This window comes from Nanorana parkeri, unplaced genomic scaffold (genome assembly GCF_000935625.1).
Source record: "Nanorana parkeri isolate BGI_ZX_2015 unplaced genomic scaffold, ASM93562v1 scaffold731, whole genome shotgun sequence".
NCBI classification, from domain to species: Eukaryota; Metazoa; Chordata; class Amphibia; order Anura; family Dicroglossidae; genus Nanorana; species Nanorana parkeri.
The window spans coordinates 169,074-186,742 of record NW_017306999.1 but is presented as its reverse complement, the minus strand read 5'-3'; the positions used below and the strand labels follow the sequence as shown (position 1 = coordinate 186,742).

General features: G+C 48.1%; 1 protein-coding gene and 1 non-coding gene across 2 annotated transcripts in view; both read left to right on the top strand.

The window, feature by feature from the left end:
• LOC108793202 overlaps positions 1–17,469 on the top strand; it is a 22,460-nt gene extending 4,991 nt beyond the window's left edge. The window contains exons 4-10 of the mRNA XM_018564155.1: positions 4,027–4,113; positions 6,125–6,220; positions 8,072–8,161; positions 11,829–12,767; positions 14,242–14,313; positions 14,529–14,606; positions 17,303–17,469. Coding sequence (XP_018419657.1) covers positions 4,027–4,113; positions 6,125–6,220; positions 8,072–8,161; positions 11,829–12,767; positions 14,242–14,313; positions 14,529–14,539 — 1,295 coding nt within the window. The 3' untranslated portion in view covers positions 14,540–14,606; positions 17,303–17,469. The remainder of the gene's footprint in view (positions 1–4,026; positions 4,114–6,124; positions 6,221–8,071; positions 8,162–11,828; positions 12,768–14,241; positions 14,314–14,528; positions 14,607–17,302) is intronic.
• TRNAL-UAA lies at positions 299–381 on the top strand. The gene has a single exon. It is a non-coding gene; the product is annotated as a tRNA-Leu (tRNA).
• Positions 17,470–17,669: the final 200 nt, after the last annotated feature.

Sequence of the window (17,669 nt, the reverse complement as noted above, 5' to 3'; positions counted from 1 at the left end):
CCCCCCCCCCCCCCTCCTTTGCTGAAGTTTGTCTGGTCACGCCCACAGGTGGAATAAAATTGGACGTGTTCCATGTGTGCACGGCGGCGTTATAACACATCCCGGTGCTTTGACCTTTAAAAAAAAACAAAAAAACAGCCTGCAGGGTGGAAAAGTGACGTCCGTCATTTGTTTACCTTTCCTCCCGCTTCCATAGTGCAGGGCGTCAGGTCATGAACGTCCCGCCCGGGTTTTGGGGAATGTTGGGTGCTCCCGATCTCAGAGGTAGTTGCTGCCCCTGAGCAGAGTTACAGCAGCTACCAGGATGGCCGAGTGGTTAAGGCGTTGGACTTAAGATCCAATGGACGTATGTCCGCGTGGGTTCGAACCCCACTTCTGGTATCATCTTTTTATCATGAAATACACACCGTGACCTGTTATAAATCACACCTCGGATCCCGCCGGGCTTTTCCTGGTGCTGGTCACATCCCAGAACCCCCCTCCCCCAAACAAGCAATGCCAAGGCAGGCCTATGAAGCCTCTTATGTGCCACCAAAAATGTATCTCATATCTAATATGTATTTATATGTAAAATAATAGACATGTGCGATTCGTTTTTCGGACGCATTTTCGTTATTCAGATGTATCCGAATTTCCGAATAACAGAAATGACGAATGAAAACGGATCCGAAATTTGTTAGCGGCAGTCTGTGCGATTTTTCGTTTGTTGGACGAAATTTCGTTGCAGCAAAGTGACAATAAAACATAAAATGTACAGTCTGCAGAAAAGAAAAAAAAAAGTGTGAGGGTCCCCCCCAAATTGATACCAGACCCGTTAGGTCTGGTGGGAATGTTAGTAGGGGCCCCCGAAGTAAAAAAAAAAAAAAGTGCGTGGGGGTTCCCCCCCCAAAATCCATACCAGGCCCTTTAGGTCTGGAAGGATTTTTAAGGGGGGACCCCACCCCCCAAAAAATGGGGGGGGGGGTCCCCGTAAGATTCCTACCAGACCCTTGATCCGGGCACTGGCAGGGCATGAAAGGGGGGGGGGGCGATTGAGAACCCCTTCCCCCCCGCGCCTTACCAGGCCAAATGCCCCCGGCACTGGTAGGGTGTCCCCAAGCCGATGGGGACAAGGGCCTCTTCCCCACAACCCTGACCCTGTGGTTGTGGGGGTCTGCGGGCCGAGGGGTTTATTTGCATCGGGGTACCCCTTTTCATTAACCATGTGGGGACGCCTCAAAATGTTACCTTAGACTAGTATAAGCGAGCCGGGTGTGTGACCTCAGGTTGCCGTTCATACAGCTGATGGCAGAACTTAGACATGGTGCCCCCCCCGGCCACAGCACCAGCTACACTTTCCATGATCTCCCAGTGGACGGGAAAGGTAGTTTGCAGCGCTCAGGTCCCCAGAAGTCATTACCCATAATATGCCCAGAGGGTAAGTATTGTCAGGCTGGAGCGCGTTGCACATGGAGGGGGCTGCCTGGCGTTATTGTGCTGCACACCCCATGCAGATAATATAGGAAGTAATTTGTAAATAAGATTAAACACGTGCAGATACTTCCCTGTCCGGCTGCGGCGAGTCCAGTCTGCGCTCTCCTGTAGAATTCCAGGTGCCGCTGTAATTAGAAGTAGGGCTTGTTCACCCCGCACAGCGTGCGTTATTCTACGCATAATGCGTGTGTGGCGTGAACATGCGTTGTTGTGCAGAGGAATGCCTTGCTAAAATGCATTTTTAATAAATTCTGTATAATTCTATACTCTCCGTTGCAGTCTTCGCTCTCTTGCAGAACTCCGGACGCAGCTTCTTTCAGACCTTTTGCACCAGCATGCTTGGGCTGTGTCTGTGTGTTGCGACGCGGTGTAGTGCATCCCGACGCGCCTCTGTGCATGAGAAAAACAAGCGCTGCAATGCTTGGTAACAACACACTTCAATGTACATTTAGATGCACCCACCGATGTATGTGCGTTGTGTGTAAAATATATGTATGGGGAACATGTGATTTACTCCACCTCTGATATGACGGCGCCGGTGACTACACGCTTAGGTGCCCAGTAATATCATGTGGGGGCGGGGCAAGTCTAATAGGGTAGATTTGGAGCAACACCACATAAACAAAGGTGGGAATTTATCAAAGCTGGAGCAGAAGAATCTGGAGCAGTTGCCCATGGCAACCAATCAGCTTCTCTCTTCAGTTTGTTCAGTTAGCCCTCGTTCACACCTGAACGTTTTGTAGCGCGTTCTACGCTCGACGAACGCTCTACAAAACGCTCAAAAATATAAATCCCATTGTATTCAATGGTCTCGTTCCCACCTTGGCGTATTTCCGCCCGTCCCTAACGCGCTACAAAACGGCCCACGCCTGAAAAGGTCCAGGTACTACTTTGGGCCGTTTTGTTGCGCGTTTCCATTGGGATACAGCCAAGTAGCCTTCGGAAACGCGCGTTTGTCGCGCGACTTTTTACAGCGAATCGCGGTAAAAAACCGCGCGACTGACGCGCATATGCAATACGCCTAGGTGTGAACGGGACCTTAAGGTTTGAAAATGAAAGCGAGAAGTTGATTGGTTGCCATGGGAAACTGCTCCAGATTCTCCTGCTCCAGATCCAATGGACGTATGTTTCGGAGTGAAGGAAATGTGCCTTTGAATGCATGATTACCTCGATATGATGGTTGCGGCCTCTGGTGTTTGTTTACATCCAGCGCCACAAGTCTCACCGTCCTGGGCACACCTACACATCACAGCCCCATAGACTTCCAGTGGGCTGTGTCCCGGGGGCCAAGGGAGGTGACCCAACCGAAGCCCCCCCCAGAGCTGTAATGTGCAGGCGTGGTCAGGACAGTGAGATGTATGGCAGTGGATGTAAACAAACACCAGAGGCCGCGGCTGTCAGATCCATATATAGAGAATGCATTCTCTATATATCCATATAAAGGGGGATAGTAACACCAATTAAATCCGAAATGGGGAAAAGTCACCCTGCTAGGGTCCGGACCTGGTGAAAGATCAGACACTCCTCTGCTCCATTTAGAACTTTAACTACCTCCCGGCCAGCCGCTGTGTATACACGGCCTGCCGGGAGCTTCTTGGATGTAACTGGGCGTGTATACACGTCCTGTTACATCCGCCCGGGCGCGCCGTGCGGCACGCGCGAGCGGGACTAAAATGGTATAAAATTCATTTCAGTACAGCGCTGCGTGACGGAATAAATGTCAGTCAAAGTACCGCAGCGCTGAACACTGAAAAATGGCCTGGCCAGGAAGGGGATCTAAACACCTGGTCTTCAAGCAGTTAAAGGAGAGCTATAGGGGCAACCTTTTTTGCCCATAGTTCTCATGGTCACAGGGGGACATATACTGTGACCCAAAACTCAGCATATTGCAGGCTATCGCTTGTTATATGCCGAGAGCGCCGCAGCCGGGATGAATCCCAGCAATGCTGTCTGGATCCACTGATTGACAGCTGGCTCAGCCTATCTAGAGGCAGAGCCAGCTGTGCCCGCCCCTCTAGTCAGCGTTGCAGGATCAGAGAGGAGGGGGCAATCTCTGCGGGGAGCAGTGAGTGACAGTCACCGCTCACTGCAGGGAGAGGATCGGGAAGTCAGCTAATAAAGGTGAAATTCCACTTTAAAGCCAAACTCCCGGCTCGGGACTTCCCACGCAGGTTACCCGGACAGTATTTTGTTGCAGGGTACACTATGCCTCTTCTGCAGCCTAGGCGGTATCCAGAGGGAGAGATGGCGACATGATTACCGTTACATAGTGAATGCCGGGTGGCATGTTGATGCCCCTTAGGGGATGGGCCCATGACGGCCGGCACTCCAAGCTTTTCTCCAGTCTTCCAGGTTGAATGACGCACAGCATAATTTAAACTGGAATACTGAGGACATCTTGTGGCCAAAGAAGAGTACTGCGGGGGGAGGGGACGACACAGCTTAAGATTGAAGCTGGGTATTGCAGCAAAAACTGCTTTTTTTTTCTTTTTCTAAAAAACATTGGCCATTCCAACAAAAGGAAAGCAAACCCGGCATGTCTGTATTTTTCAGGTGGTGTATCAGTGAATTCATACGTTTTCCCAAGAATTAAGGAGGAAGAAGACATGGAATCTTCTTATACGGACAACTCTGGTCAAGGTAAGAACGAGGAGCGTTGTACAAAGTTACAAATGATCGCTGCAAGTCTGTGGGCAGTAAAGCTAGACACACTGCTTTGTAATGGTACCCCTCAGCCAAAATCCAGTCTTGAATTGCATGCAGAGTGGGAAGTCTTCCTTCCTTTTACAAACGTTTTCCTTGGTTTGCATTAAAGAATGTGAAACCTTAACACATTCAGGGCCAACTGATCGGAAGCCGATTAATCGAATATTGAAAAAGTTGACAACTTTTTCAACAATCGATTATGTCGATTAGTTGTTGCAGCCCTATTCAAGTTCCATAACTATTGACAAAAATGTATCTTATTTGTGTATCACTCGGCTGTAGATCCTCCAATCATCTCTGAATTGGTGCTGGCACTGTCCTTCCTTCTGGAGGGTGGCTATTATTGTTCCCCATGGTCCCTGTGTGTGTTGTAAAGTAGTCACCGCTCCAAGCTCGCTCCCGGGATGGACTACAATTTCAATACAAATGAGGAAATTAAACATGAGATTGTAGTCCATCCTAGGAGTGAGCTTGGTGCGGTGACTACATTACAACACACAGGGACCATGGGGAACACAAGTAGCCCCCCTCCAGAAGGAAGGACAGTGTCAGCACCAATTCAGAGATGATTGGAAGATCTACAGCCGAGTGATACACAAATAAGATACATTGTTGTTATTAGTTAATTGAATGTATTTGTAAGATCTATCTCCGGAGTTTAGTGTCACTTAATACTACCCAATGGGGAATTCTTTGAAAAGGTATTTGTCACATAGAATCTAGGGATGTACTGATACTAGTATCGGTGCCGAGTATTTGGGCGAGTACATCATTCATACTATACCCCATACTACACCTCATACTATACCCCATACTACACCTCATACTATAACCCCATACTATACCCCATACCATACTTCATACTATACCCCATACTACACCTCATACTACACCCCATACTATACAATAACATAAACTCTGTATTGACTTCATATTAATATTGAAATGCAATAATCAACAGCAAATTAAGACAAATAGACGCACGATCATTTCCAGGATAATACATGCTACAGGTCAGCAGAACAGTGAGTACATGGGATGTTTTTTTCTGATTAGACAAGACCCCATTCACACTGAGCGATTTGTAGTGCGATTTCCGCTCAAATATCGCTCAGTGTAGCTCGTCCAATGCATTTCAATGGAGCTGTTCACAGCTCAATGTCGCCCGTAGCTTGTCGCTCGACCAGGAGCTATATTTCCAGCGGATTTTGTGCAATTTGGCCCTAATGGGCTTTGATAGACTGCCATAAAGAAGCGCTACGTAGTGCGACAAAATGTGCACTGTACCTCAATGGAGAGGACTATGGAATATGTCCATTTTAATCGGACAAAGTCACAGTGAAAACAGCCAACGTTTCGGGGCCACGCAGGGTCCCTTCATCAGGGCAAAAAAATGTGTCACATCTTTTCGCCCTGATAAAGGGACCCTGTGTGGCCCCGGAAACGATGGCTGTTTTCACTGTGACTTTGTCCGATTAAAATGGACATATTGAATGATATTGCAGAGTGCTGGTGATCCTTATCCTCTTCTTCCTTGTGTCTGCACGGCGCCATCCGTGGTTATCACTGCAAGCACCGTTTTTGTATAGGCCGGGAGCGTTGCGAGGAGTGCGGAGGGACTCTGTTTTTTCTACACTGTACCTCAATGTCGCTCAGCTCAAATCAGCGCTGAAAAAGTGCTTTTTTTTTATGTAGCTCAGTGTGAATGTGGTCTAAGAGTTCTGGTTAGTTGACTACCGCATAACGGAGAGTTTACTGTAATAGCAGCCGCTTACCATAAATAGTAAGAGAAGGGGGTCTCTCCCAATGAACAGTCTGCAAGAATTGTGTCCAGACTGATCTCTCCTCTACATGCACTTGTAAATGGCTCTCTGCCCCTGGGTGGAGGAGTGTGTGTTGTATCCGATGGTAAGTTTCTGCATTTATTATGATTTTGTGTTTTTAGAGCTTTCCAGTTACTCCGATGTCTTTGAACACATTAAAACGGAAGATTCCAGCAATTCCTACGGATCTGTGAGAGAGGAAGGCGACAGGATGCGAGGTAATTCTAACCTGTTGTTTCATGTTACTGAATCTATAAGTAAAAAAATCAGGGCTTATGTACATGGCCAACTGGGGCCATACAATGTAAGTGTGGGCGAATTTCAACACCCAGGGGCCACAGGTGCTCCCATAGAAATAAGTGACTATGCAGGTTTGCACTGTAGGGCTGCAGCTAACGATTATTTTCATAATCGATGAGTTGCCCAATTTTATTTTTTTCGATTAGTTGCATTAAAAATATCTCTCCCCCTCCCTCCCTCTCTACCTCCCTCCCTCTCTACCTCCCTCTCTCCCCCCTCCCTCCCTCTCTCCCCCTCCCTCTTTCCCCCTCCCTCCTTCTCTCTTTCCCCCTCCCTCCTTCTCTCTTTCCCCCTCCCTCCTTCTCTCTTTCCCCCTCCCTCCTTCTCTCTTTCCCCCTCCCTCCTTCTCTCTTTCCCCCTCCCTCCTTCTCTCTTTCCCCCTCCCTCCTTCTCTCTTTCCCCCTCCCTCCTTCTCTCTTTCCCCCTCCCTCCTTCTCTCTTTCCCCCTCCCTCCTTCTCTCTTTCCCCCTCCCTCCTTCTCTCTTTCCCCCTCCCTCCTTCTCTCTTTCCCCCTCCCTCCTTCTCTCTTTCCCCCTCCCTCCTTCTCTCTTTCCCCCTCCCTCCTTCTCTCTTTCCCCCTCCCTCCTTCTCTCTTTCCCCCTCCCTCCTTCTCTCTTTCCCCCTCCCTCCTTCTCTCTTTCCCCCTCCCTCCTTCTCTCTTTCCCCCTCCCTCCTTCTCTCTTTCCCCCTCCCTCCTTCTCTCTTTCCCCCTCCCTCCTTCTCTCTTTCCCCCTCCCTCCTTCTCTCTTTCCCCCTCCCTCCTTCTCTCTTTCCCCCTCCCTCCTTCTCTCTTTCCCCCTCCCTCCTTCTCTCTTTCCCCCTCCCTCCTTCTCTCTTTCCCCCTCCCTCCTTCTCTCTTTCCCCCTCCCTCCTTCTCTCTTTCCCCCTCCCTCCTTCTCTCTTTCCCCCTCCCTCCTTCTCTCTTTCCCCCTCCCTCCTTCTCTCTTTCCCCCTCCCTCCTTCTCTCTTTCCCCCTCCCTCCTTCTCTCTTTCCCCCTCCCTCCTTCTCTCTTTCCCCCTCCCTCCTTCTCTCTTTCCCCCTCCCTCCTTCTCTCTTTCCCCCTCCCTCCTTCTCTCTTTCCCCCTCCCTCCTTCTCTCTTTCCCCCTCCCTCCTTCTCTCTTTCCCCCTCCCTCCTTCTCTCTTTCCCCCTCCCTCCTTCTCTCTTTCCCCCTCCCTCCTTCTCTCTTTCCCCCTCCCTCCTTCTCTCTTTCCCCCTCCCTCCTTCTCTCTTTCCCCCTCCCTCCTTCTCTCTTTCCCCCTCCCTCCTTCTCTCTTTCCCCCTCCCTCCTTCTCTCTTTCCCCCTCCCTCCTTCTCTCTTTCCCCCTCCCTCCTTCTCTCTCTCTCTTCCCCTCTCTCCCTCCTTCCCCACCCAACTAATGAGAATAGTTGCCAACTATTCTCATAATTGATTATTATCGATTTTAATCGATTTGTTGTTGCAGCCCTATTGCACATGCAAGAAATTCATGCTAGTGTATGTCCTCCCGTGACCCTGAGGAGAACTATGGGGGACCCATAGTTCTCTTTTCAGTATTTACTATACACAGCCGGCTGCATGAGACAAACAATCATCTGAGTTGAAGTTTAGACACAAGTGGCTGGTTCTAAATTGCTTTGATGCGTCCTCCAGCATTAAATATAAGTGATGAGATAACATAATACTTTAACACATTTCCTTCATAAATCTGCCATTTTATAAAGAGACGTTTTCTGATGGATAATAGAAAAAACAATCTTCACCTCTTATTTAATCTTGCATCCTTCAGGTAATTTGATTTATAACCCGGATACGTTGCTTTGGATTAAGCGGGTTGATGAAGCAGAAATGACAACGGATGATGACTCAGAAGCTAAAGGTATGTACACACGGAAATGATCCCAAATGTGTTCTGTATTAAATGTAAGAGCTACATGTGCAGGACAGTCCGAGGATTCTAAACTGAAGGCATTGACATGCTGAAGCGCATCCAAGGCCTAGATCAGACAGGCTTAAAGCAGTGGTACAACTTGCTGAAAGCCCTCAGAAGGGGTCACCTTTTTATCCCATTGTTCTTTTTAGGGTCACGGGAGGACATACCGTATTTTGCGGTCCATTATCCATATTTCTGGATAAAATAGGGGAGTGGGCATTAATGTGGCAGATGAGGTTTAATGTCGATAAATGCAAAGTAATGCACTTTGGAATTAAAAATAAACAAATGGGTTATAGAATTATGGGTATGCCGCTGGGGAAGTCAGAAATGGAGAAGGATTTGGGGGTCATTGTAGACCACAAACTGAAAGGTAGCTTGCAGTGCCAGGCTGCTGTAAACAAAGCTAGCAGGGTCTTGTCCTGTATTAAAAAGGGGATGTATTGCAGGGACAAGTCTATAATTTTGCCACTTTATAGATCATTGGTTCGACCTCATCTGGAGTACGCGGTCCAGTTCTGGTCACCAGTACTAAGAAAAGATGTCCTTGAGTTGGAAAAAGTCCAGCGGAGGGCAACCAAACTAATTAGGGGTATGGAGGACCAGAGCTACGAGACAAGGCTACTAAATTTAAACATGTTCACATTAGAGGTGAGGAGATTAAGGGGGGATATGATTTCCATGTACAAAATGTTCAATGGTGGTAGCAACATTAGCGATAAACTGTTTAAAATTAACTCCATTACAAAGACGAGAGGCCACCACCTAAAATTGGTGGAAAAAAAATTCCAGCACAAGGGGCGAAGGGGGTTCTTCACAGTAAGATCAGTTAGGATCTGGAACTCACTGCCACAGGCGCTGATTTCAGCAAATAATGTGGAATTGTTCAAGAAACTTTTGGACGATTTCTTAAGGGACCGTAATATACAGGGGTACGGTTAATATACAGGGGTACACGTAATATACAGGGGTACAGGTACTCCTAGAATGAGATCCTAATAGGTTGGACTTGATGGACTAATGTCTTTATTCAACCTCAAATACTATGTAACTATGTAACTATAAGACGCACCGGACCATAGGACGCAGGGAGGTCCGGCGCGCCTTATGGAGCACTCGACAGACCGTAGCTTCTGACACAGCTTCTATGACAGAAGCTGTGACAGAAGCTGCAGTTAGTGACCGCTGAGACAGGTGGCGCTGTGATTACAGCGCCACGGTCTCAGTGATCACACAGAGCAGACGAAGAAAGTCCGTTCTTCGTCTGACAAGCAGTGGCTCCTACTACTCGCCCGGCGCCCGAAACTGCATGTCTCGGGCGTCGGGATTCGCTCCATAAGACGCAGGCACATTTTCCCCCTCCTTTTGGGGGGAAAAAAGTGTGTCTTATGGAGCGAAAAATACGGTATACTAACATCCTCCCGTGGGCTATTGCCCGCTATATACTGAGAGCGCCACAGCCGAGATAGATCCCGACAATACTGTCGAGATCCACCCAGCTAGCTGATTGGCAGCTGGCTCTGCCTATCTAGAGGCAGAGCCAGATGTACCTGCCCAGTCTGTCCCTCCAGTCAGCGCTGGAGGATCGGAGAGGGGAATCCCTGTGGGGAGCGGTGACTGACAGTCTCCGCTGTCTGCAGAGAGATGATCGGGAAGTGAGCGAGCGCCGGAATGGGTTCCCGAAAGAACCGACCTGTGACAGTTTTAGTGTCACACATCGGCTCTAGCTATGAGGATGAGAGTAAATCACTCGCCTCATTAATTCTCACTTTAATATCTTCACCTTTTTGCAAAAACAAAATACAGTGACTCTGTTCCATGGGTGTATCATGAAGCATGGTTTAAAATTGAAGGTTTTGTGTTCAGCATATCCAGGCCAGGCTGAAATTCCTGTATTCTAGGGAAAATAAATAAACACCCTTGCAGTAGGCCTAGCCCCGCACTGCAGTCGTTAAATTCTCATTTATGTCTATAGTATCAGAAAAAATGACTTTTACTTAAAGTATCTCTTGCTCTCCTGGCAATCAACAATCTTCTTCTCCCTGACACCCTGTTTTGGGCATTCCCTTGGCGTCCTCGCGTACAATGCAGTGCTATTGGCCATGCGCTTTACTTGATGATGTCAGAGGGCGACTGATGGAGATCCTCGAAGAAGAGACTCCTGGGGGTGGTTGCATAGTGTGGAGGGAGCATGCTGGAGTGAAGGGGTTAAAAGTAGAAGTCCTTTTATCTGGTACCCTAGGCATAAATGAGCATTTAACCTGTGCAATGCAAGAGGAGCCCCACCGCAAGGGTATTTTTTTCTCCTCTATAGTTTAGCTTTAAGGGAAGTTCCTTGAAGCTTGCTGCATACATTTCAGTCAGACTTTGGCTTGAAAAGACTTGTCTGTGTAAACTAAGCCTTCGCCCAGCTGCAGGAAAAAATCTAATTGAAATAAGATAATAGAAAAGCAGCTCTCCGAGCAACATTCAAACTACCTCCAGAGCTGGCCCCCACATCCTGGGTTGAAAGGCACCTGGCATTGTTCAGCCCACTTCCTGTACACGCAGGACATTAAAATGTATCTCCAGGATGTTTTTTTCAGTGTTAGGTCAAAAATGTAGTCAGTGTTCACTTACTCTCATCATGCTCCAGCGCTGTTCCCAACTTCCTTACCAGTCCAGCGCTGGTAGTCCTCTTCAACAGAATTAATTTGCGCATTATCATGCAAGCTGGTCTCGCAGTACCCGAAGACTGAACAGCACTCACACATCATTACATGAGTACATTTCAGTCCTGGAAGAATGCCTGCCCCCTCCCCCACTGCCACTGGAAGAATGAGAAGCGACATCCCTGACTAAGTGGATCATGAACCTGCCTATTATTGTTATATTTGGTATATTTTCTTAATATGTATCCATTTGGTCTCGTATGAAGGTGTTGGCTATTCGTATTGCGATATGTGTGTGATATTTCCGCATTGTTCACAATGTAGCTATTATTCAATGTGCCCTGCCGATGGCTAACGGCCCATTATTTGTCGAATTTTGTGATGTATGTGTTCTTTTTTTCTTTTTCTACTTTTTCTTTTTTTATCACTTGAAACTATGCAAAATCAATAAAAACTATCTGATTTTTTTTTTAAAAAGTAGAAGCGGTGGCAGTGACGTCATCATGCAGACTCCTTGCATGCTGTAAAACCAGGTCCTACAGCCTGACATCTCCAAGTACAATGCAGGACCGGTAGCCCTGCATTATATGTGAGGATGCCAAGGAACCCCCCTTGCAATCCAGGGCATCAGAGAGAAGATTTGTGCACCAGCTGCTCGGGAGCAAGGCATCGGGTTGTAGTGTTTTTTTTCCTGGTACGCTATATTGTGGTAACCACAGTAGTGGAGAGAGAGACCGCAGTCCCCAATCAGTTTGATTCGAAGGACTTGTACACATTCTTGCTTTCCTCACTTCTGGTGGCTGAATGGAGCGGTAGGAGAGTTAAAGACATGTGCTGCTGGGTAGAGAGCCATTAACACCAATGTTGCTTTGCCCTTCATTAGTACAGCACGGGTTTGCTTTAAATTGTATTCCGTTTCTGAATGCAAGAAGTTAATTTTAGTATATTTCTTTTTTTGACAGAGCCACAGCATGGTGTGTTATCCATCAAGGAGGGATACCTGAAAACAGGCTCCACAAGCAGTATCACTGACAAGGAGGTGAGGCGACGGCCTCGATTCTCAGCCTCAGAAGAATTTGTTCTGGTGACCGAAATGTTAGAACACTACGACAGACTTTTTGGGGGAAAAGCCAGAATAACCCCATTTCCACAGAAAGTTTTGATTTGGCAGAAGGTCCTCAATAACGTGAATGCAGTCGGTGTGGTGCAGAGAGGCATCGAGGAGGCCAAGAAACACTGGCACCTTTACAGGCATAGGCTAATGGAGAAACTAGCTTCTGTTCGTAAGCATGGTTCAGCACCTGGTCATCCATTGTTCTTGCAGTTGACACCGATGGAAAGCAAGGTGGCCAACCTGTTCAAACTGGAGTACATGCTCAGGAGCCCGCAACATGGCCTCCAGAGCCAAAACAGCATGGACGTGGCAGGAGAAAAGGGCAGCGCGTGCGTGCAAAATGGAAGTGGCTCCGGTGATCCGGGAGTTGGTAGTTTGGGGCAGGGGGATTGCCCTTACACCAAAGCTCCCCGTAACATCAAATTTTCCTTTGACGAAAACTGCGCTCTGGTGCATGAAGCTGTAGGCGTGTGGGACAGTATTATTGGCAAGAATGCAGCCACCATCTCTCAAGCCCGTAAGAACTTTCTGTGGTCCAGGATTGTAGAGGCGGTCAATGCAGCCGGCACTCAGCCCCGAAGCGCAGAAAACTGCAAGAAGAGATTGAGAGACATTAAAAGGCGTGTAAAGGCAAAGATGGTCGACCAGCGCAAGTATTATCAGCGGAACAGCGGTGGTCCTGTCTTGGAGTTGCAGTACCTGTCCTATGAGGAAGAATTAATGCATGTCATCGGCCCAGATACCGTACGACCTATAGATGGCCATGTGGACACAGATCGAGAACCACGTAAGTCAGGAATTATTGCTTGAATCATTTCTATCTGATCATTACTTGTCATTTATTGTGTCGTGAAGCCATGTGCTTTTGTAACCTAGTCGCATCTTTTTTTTTTTTTTATACCTCAAGTAAGATGTGATGTGTGTGTGTGTGTGTGTGTGTGTGTGTGTGTATATATATATATATACACACTATATTGCCAAAAGTATTGGGACGCCTTTACACGCACATGAACTTTAATGACATCCCAGTCTTAGCCCAAAGGGTTCAGTATTGGGTTGGCTCCGCCCTTTGCAGCTATAACAGCTTCAACTCTTCTGGCAAGGCGTCCACAAGGTTTAGGAGTGTGTCTATGGGAATGTTGGACCATTTGTGAGATCAGGTACTGATGTTGGAGGAGAAGGCCGGGCTCGCAGTCTCCGCTCTAATTCATCCCAAAGGTGTTCTATCGGGTTGAGGTCAGGACTCTGTGCGGCCAGTCACGTTCCTCCGCCCCAAACTCCCCCATCCATGTCTTTATGGACCTTGCTTTGTGCACTGGTGCGCAGTCATGTTGGAACAGGAAGGGGCCATCCCCAAACTCCTCCCACAAAGTTGGGAGCATGAAATTGTCCAAAATGTCTTGGTGTGCTGATGGCTTAAGAGTTCCCTTCACTAGAACTAAGGGGCCAAGCCCAACCCCTGAAAAACAACCCCCCCATAATCCCCTTCCCCCAAACTTTACACTTGGCACAATGCAGTCAGGCAAGTACCGTTCTCCTGGCAACCGCCAAACTCAGACACGTCCATCGGATTGCCAGACAGAGAAGCGTGATTGGTCACTCCAGATAACACGTCTCCACTTCTCTAGAGTCCAGTGGCGGCATGCGGGCTGAACGAAAAAATTGACCCAATTCCTCCAACAACACAGACAACTTGTCGATCAAGAAATCGCTGCTGTTTACATTGCATTCTGACAAGTGCCGCCAGGAACCTGTCCAAATACCCGGTCAGAGCGGACAGCTCATTGGCTGCTGGCTCTGATCGCACAAAGATTTTCCAGCCGCCAACTTCGATCAGCTGATCGAGGAATGTTAGCTGAAAAGGAGCCCACAGCCCCACACACTGTGCGAATTTCGGCCGGTACATTAAAAACCGTCCAAAATTGGCCAGTGTATGGGCACCTTAAGTTGAGTATAAGCAACGCCCTCCATGACTGCCTAGCCTCACCCCCTGCCTTCCAACTGGCAGATGGTAGAACATCAGTGGGCACTGGAGGCTCTGGCATTTGACAGCCGAATGACAGGACCTAGTGTCAGGAGGGATGGAGGAAGAAGTCCAGTCCCTATAAGCAGCTTTGGTGTTAGGAAAGACTGTGTATGATTTATCATTCTTTCCCATACGTGACCTGGATTGTGATGTCCCGGACATGAAAGTTTATGCCACAAGGAGTTACAAAAGGCCACAAATTCTCTAAAACCTTTTTGTTTGCTTTTTTTTGCAGGTCTCCTGAATCATCACCACCCAGCACTAATAGGGTTCCCATCTCCTGCCCCCATTGGTCAGAAAAAAGAAGGTAGGAGTAAAACTGCATATTGAGTAGGAACACAGTTTCCTCCTGCAAAATCTTACTGAATTTTTTTCTTTTTCTTTTGTTGTTTTTTTTATTTTTTGTTCGTTTTGGTTTTTTCTTTTCTTTTCACTTATATCTATTCCCTTAAAAGGGGTCTTTAGGTAGAAATGGGTGAAGTGGTTGTTATGCCTTCGTACTGACTGACCTTACTTCATAAGGTCTTTCTTAAATTTCAACAGGCAAATCTGAGCCTGAAGACACCTGTGACGGCGAAGACTTTTGGAACCATTCATCGTGTAAGTATTATGTGGAAGGTGAGAATTTTACACTTACTCAGTGGCCACCGAGGTATGCCTGTTACTAACTCTGTTTCGCTAGTTTCCTGCCAGCCCTTTTAAGGATTGTACATTTTGGAGGCATGTCCTGAGTCTTTTGAACTGGAGATCTGCTGGCTCAGTGATCATGTGATCTATCCTACTAGCTCCTGATCTTTATTATGGAACTGGGATTGTCGGTGACAAGGTGGTCACAGTGCTTAGGGTACACGGTTGAGCAGATATATGAGGCACCATGGCATAAAGCCCCCCCAATGCAGCTATGTATGTGCATACAGCCAACGGGAAGGTGGTAATTCAGATAGCCATGTGCAACTCAATACATAAAGTTTGCAAACATTAGAATTGTTAAAGGAGAACTATGAGGTCGGGGCTTTTCCCCATAGTTCTCCTAAGGGTAACGGGAGGACACAAACTAGCGTCCTCCCGTCACCCTAAGCTCAGTATACTGAGACGCCACAGCTGAAGCGGATCCCGACAATTATGTCTGTCTCCCCCCAGCTGCGTGAGTGACAGCTGGCTCTGCCTATCTAGAGGCAGAGCCAGCTGTACCCGCCCCCTCCCCCGTCCGTTCCGCCAATCAGCGCTGGAGGATCGTAGGGGGGAATCCAGTCCCTCCCCTGTCACAACTCTCTGCAGTGACAGGATCGAGAAGTGAGCGAGCGACGGTATGTGTTTGCTCACTTCCCGATCTACTGAGCCGACCTGTGACAGTCTCATTGCTAGAACTATGAGGCTGAGTGAAAATCACTCACTTCATAGTTCTCCTTTAAGATGCACACTTTAACCAGTTGACATCCACGGTGTTAAATCCCTTTCCCATCCAGGCCATTTTTCAGTGTTCAGCGCTGCGTGAACGAGCACATATAGGCGATCGGCGGGCTATGGAGCCGCTGATCGCCTATATGTGAAACACCCGGTAACGGGTGTGTGCAATGGTCGGGTCTTTCCTGCCCGTGCGTGCCCGCCAGGGGGCGCGCGCGAGCAGGAAAAAAATGCCGTCTGGCGACGGCAACCCGCCGATGCAGCAGTGCCGTCCGTCCGTTTTTTTACAACGGGCGGACGGCAAGAGGTTAAAGAGGAACTGAACTCTGGAAGCTGTGCCAAAAAAAGGGCAGGCAGATAGTAAGGGACTATTCACCAGTACTGCCTGTGGTTTCCCTGCAGCTGATCTTTCCCCCTTATTCCTCATTCACACACAACGCAAGAGCAAAATTGTATATTGCGTATATACGCGCACTGTTTGCAATCCAACAATGCATCATTTGTAATAGAAAATTGTTTATGCGCGGAAATACGCATCTCGGTTCCATTCTGTTTTTACGCTACGCAAATATACGGCTCCATACGCAGCTATGTGTATGGAGCCATTTATTTGCATATGCTGCATGTGGTACTATACGCGCATACACATATATACGCGCGACAGTGTGATTGAGGCCTTAGGGCCCGTTCACACCAGATGCAATGCGTTCCGGCCTGATTCTAGCCAGAACGTACTGCCGCGCATTGCGGCCGGCTCACTTTTTTTGTGTGGCAGGAGGAGGCGTGGCGGACCATTGAAGTAAATGGCACCGTAGCCACGCCCTCCGGCCGCATTATGCCTGCGGTCCGGTCCGGTGCGATCAAAATGGTGCTTGCAGCATTATGATCGGACCGCAGGTATAATGGCTAACATAGTACAAGACTCTACTATTGCTTTGGATTTGAAATAAAGAAACCAGAGACAGCCAAACCAGAGACAGCCAAATACCTAACATTTTCAGAGACGGGTCCACTATGGCATCCTTCATAGATCCTTCAGTGCAGATTTCCTTTTATAACTCAGGTGGTACTGGGAAAGTGTAGAAGTGTGGTGGCTGGTAGGCATCTTGCCAAAGTTTGGGAAGTGGGGCTTTAAGAAAAGGTGGCTATCACATACCTGGTAGAGAACAGAGTAGTTGAGGAGGCCTCATTTACAACTCTTGTCCCACATCCCTGAGAGTGGAGACAGGGAGTGAGAGGACAGATGCTATAGGGCACTGTGCCTGGGTAAGTCCCCGAAGCTGGTCTCCAAGGGAGCAGGTGTGGATGTAGCTGGAAGGACAACGAGGAACACTGCTGGAGCCGGACGAGGTCAGGTCGGACAGCGAAGTACAAAAGCAGCAGGCAGAAGAATAGTCTGGGAGCAAGCAGAGATCAGGGGCAGGCAGCAGTCATGCGTAGTCGAAGAAGATCCGGGTCAGGGCAGCAGAACACTGGAACACGCAGAAACACAGGAGCTGAAAGACCATTCAGCAATGATCCATGGGACTGTCATGTTTAAATAGGACCATCTATTCAGGGAAGCTGCGCCATTTCCTGTGTGCTACGTTGGCGCGTCTTTGCGTGCACGTTCTGTTGTCTGCGCGTGTTTCCCGCAAATGTGGAAGATAGGCCTACGCACATGCACAGAAGCACCCACACAGCCAGCTATAGTCTACAGTGGGATTGGCCGATACAGGTTTAAAAAAAAAAAAAAGTCCAATGAAAGAGCCCAAAGCTGTTTAATTTCGGTGTTTGTTCACAACAAGACCATGTCGAATAATTTTATGTTATTCATTGTCTTGTGAATGATTACTGATAGTGCGTCATGTCATTGGTGGAATTGTTTTCTGAATATGTCTTCTTGTGTTTAGTTGATATGGCCGAAGAAGAGGAGGAGGAAGATGATAAAGAGATGGTGGTAAAGATGGAACCGATCGATTACAGTGCTGATGCAATTACACCTCCTGCACAACCATTTCCCGTTGTTGTCCAGCCTGTACCTGTTCCTGCCCAGCTTCCTGTTCCTGCCCAGCTTCCTGTTCCTGCCCAGCTTCCTGTCCCGTTGTTGTCCAGCCTGTACCTGTTCCTGCCCAGCTTCCTGTTCCTGCCCAGCTTCCTGTTCCTGCCCAGCTTCCTGTTCCTGCCCAGCTTCCTGTTCCTGCCCAGCTTCCTGTTCCTTCTCAATATCAACCTGTTTCTTCTAAGTCTATAGTTGATACAGCCAATCCTTCTTTTATC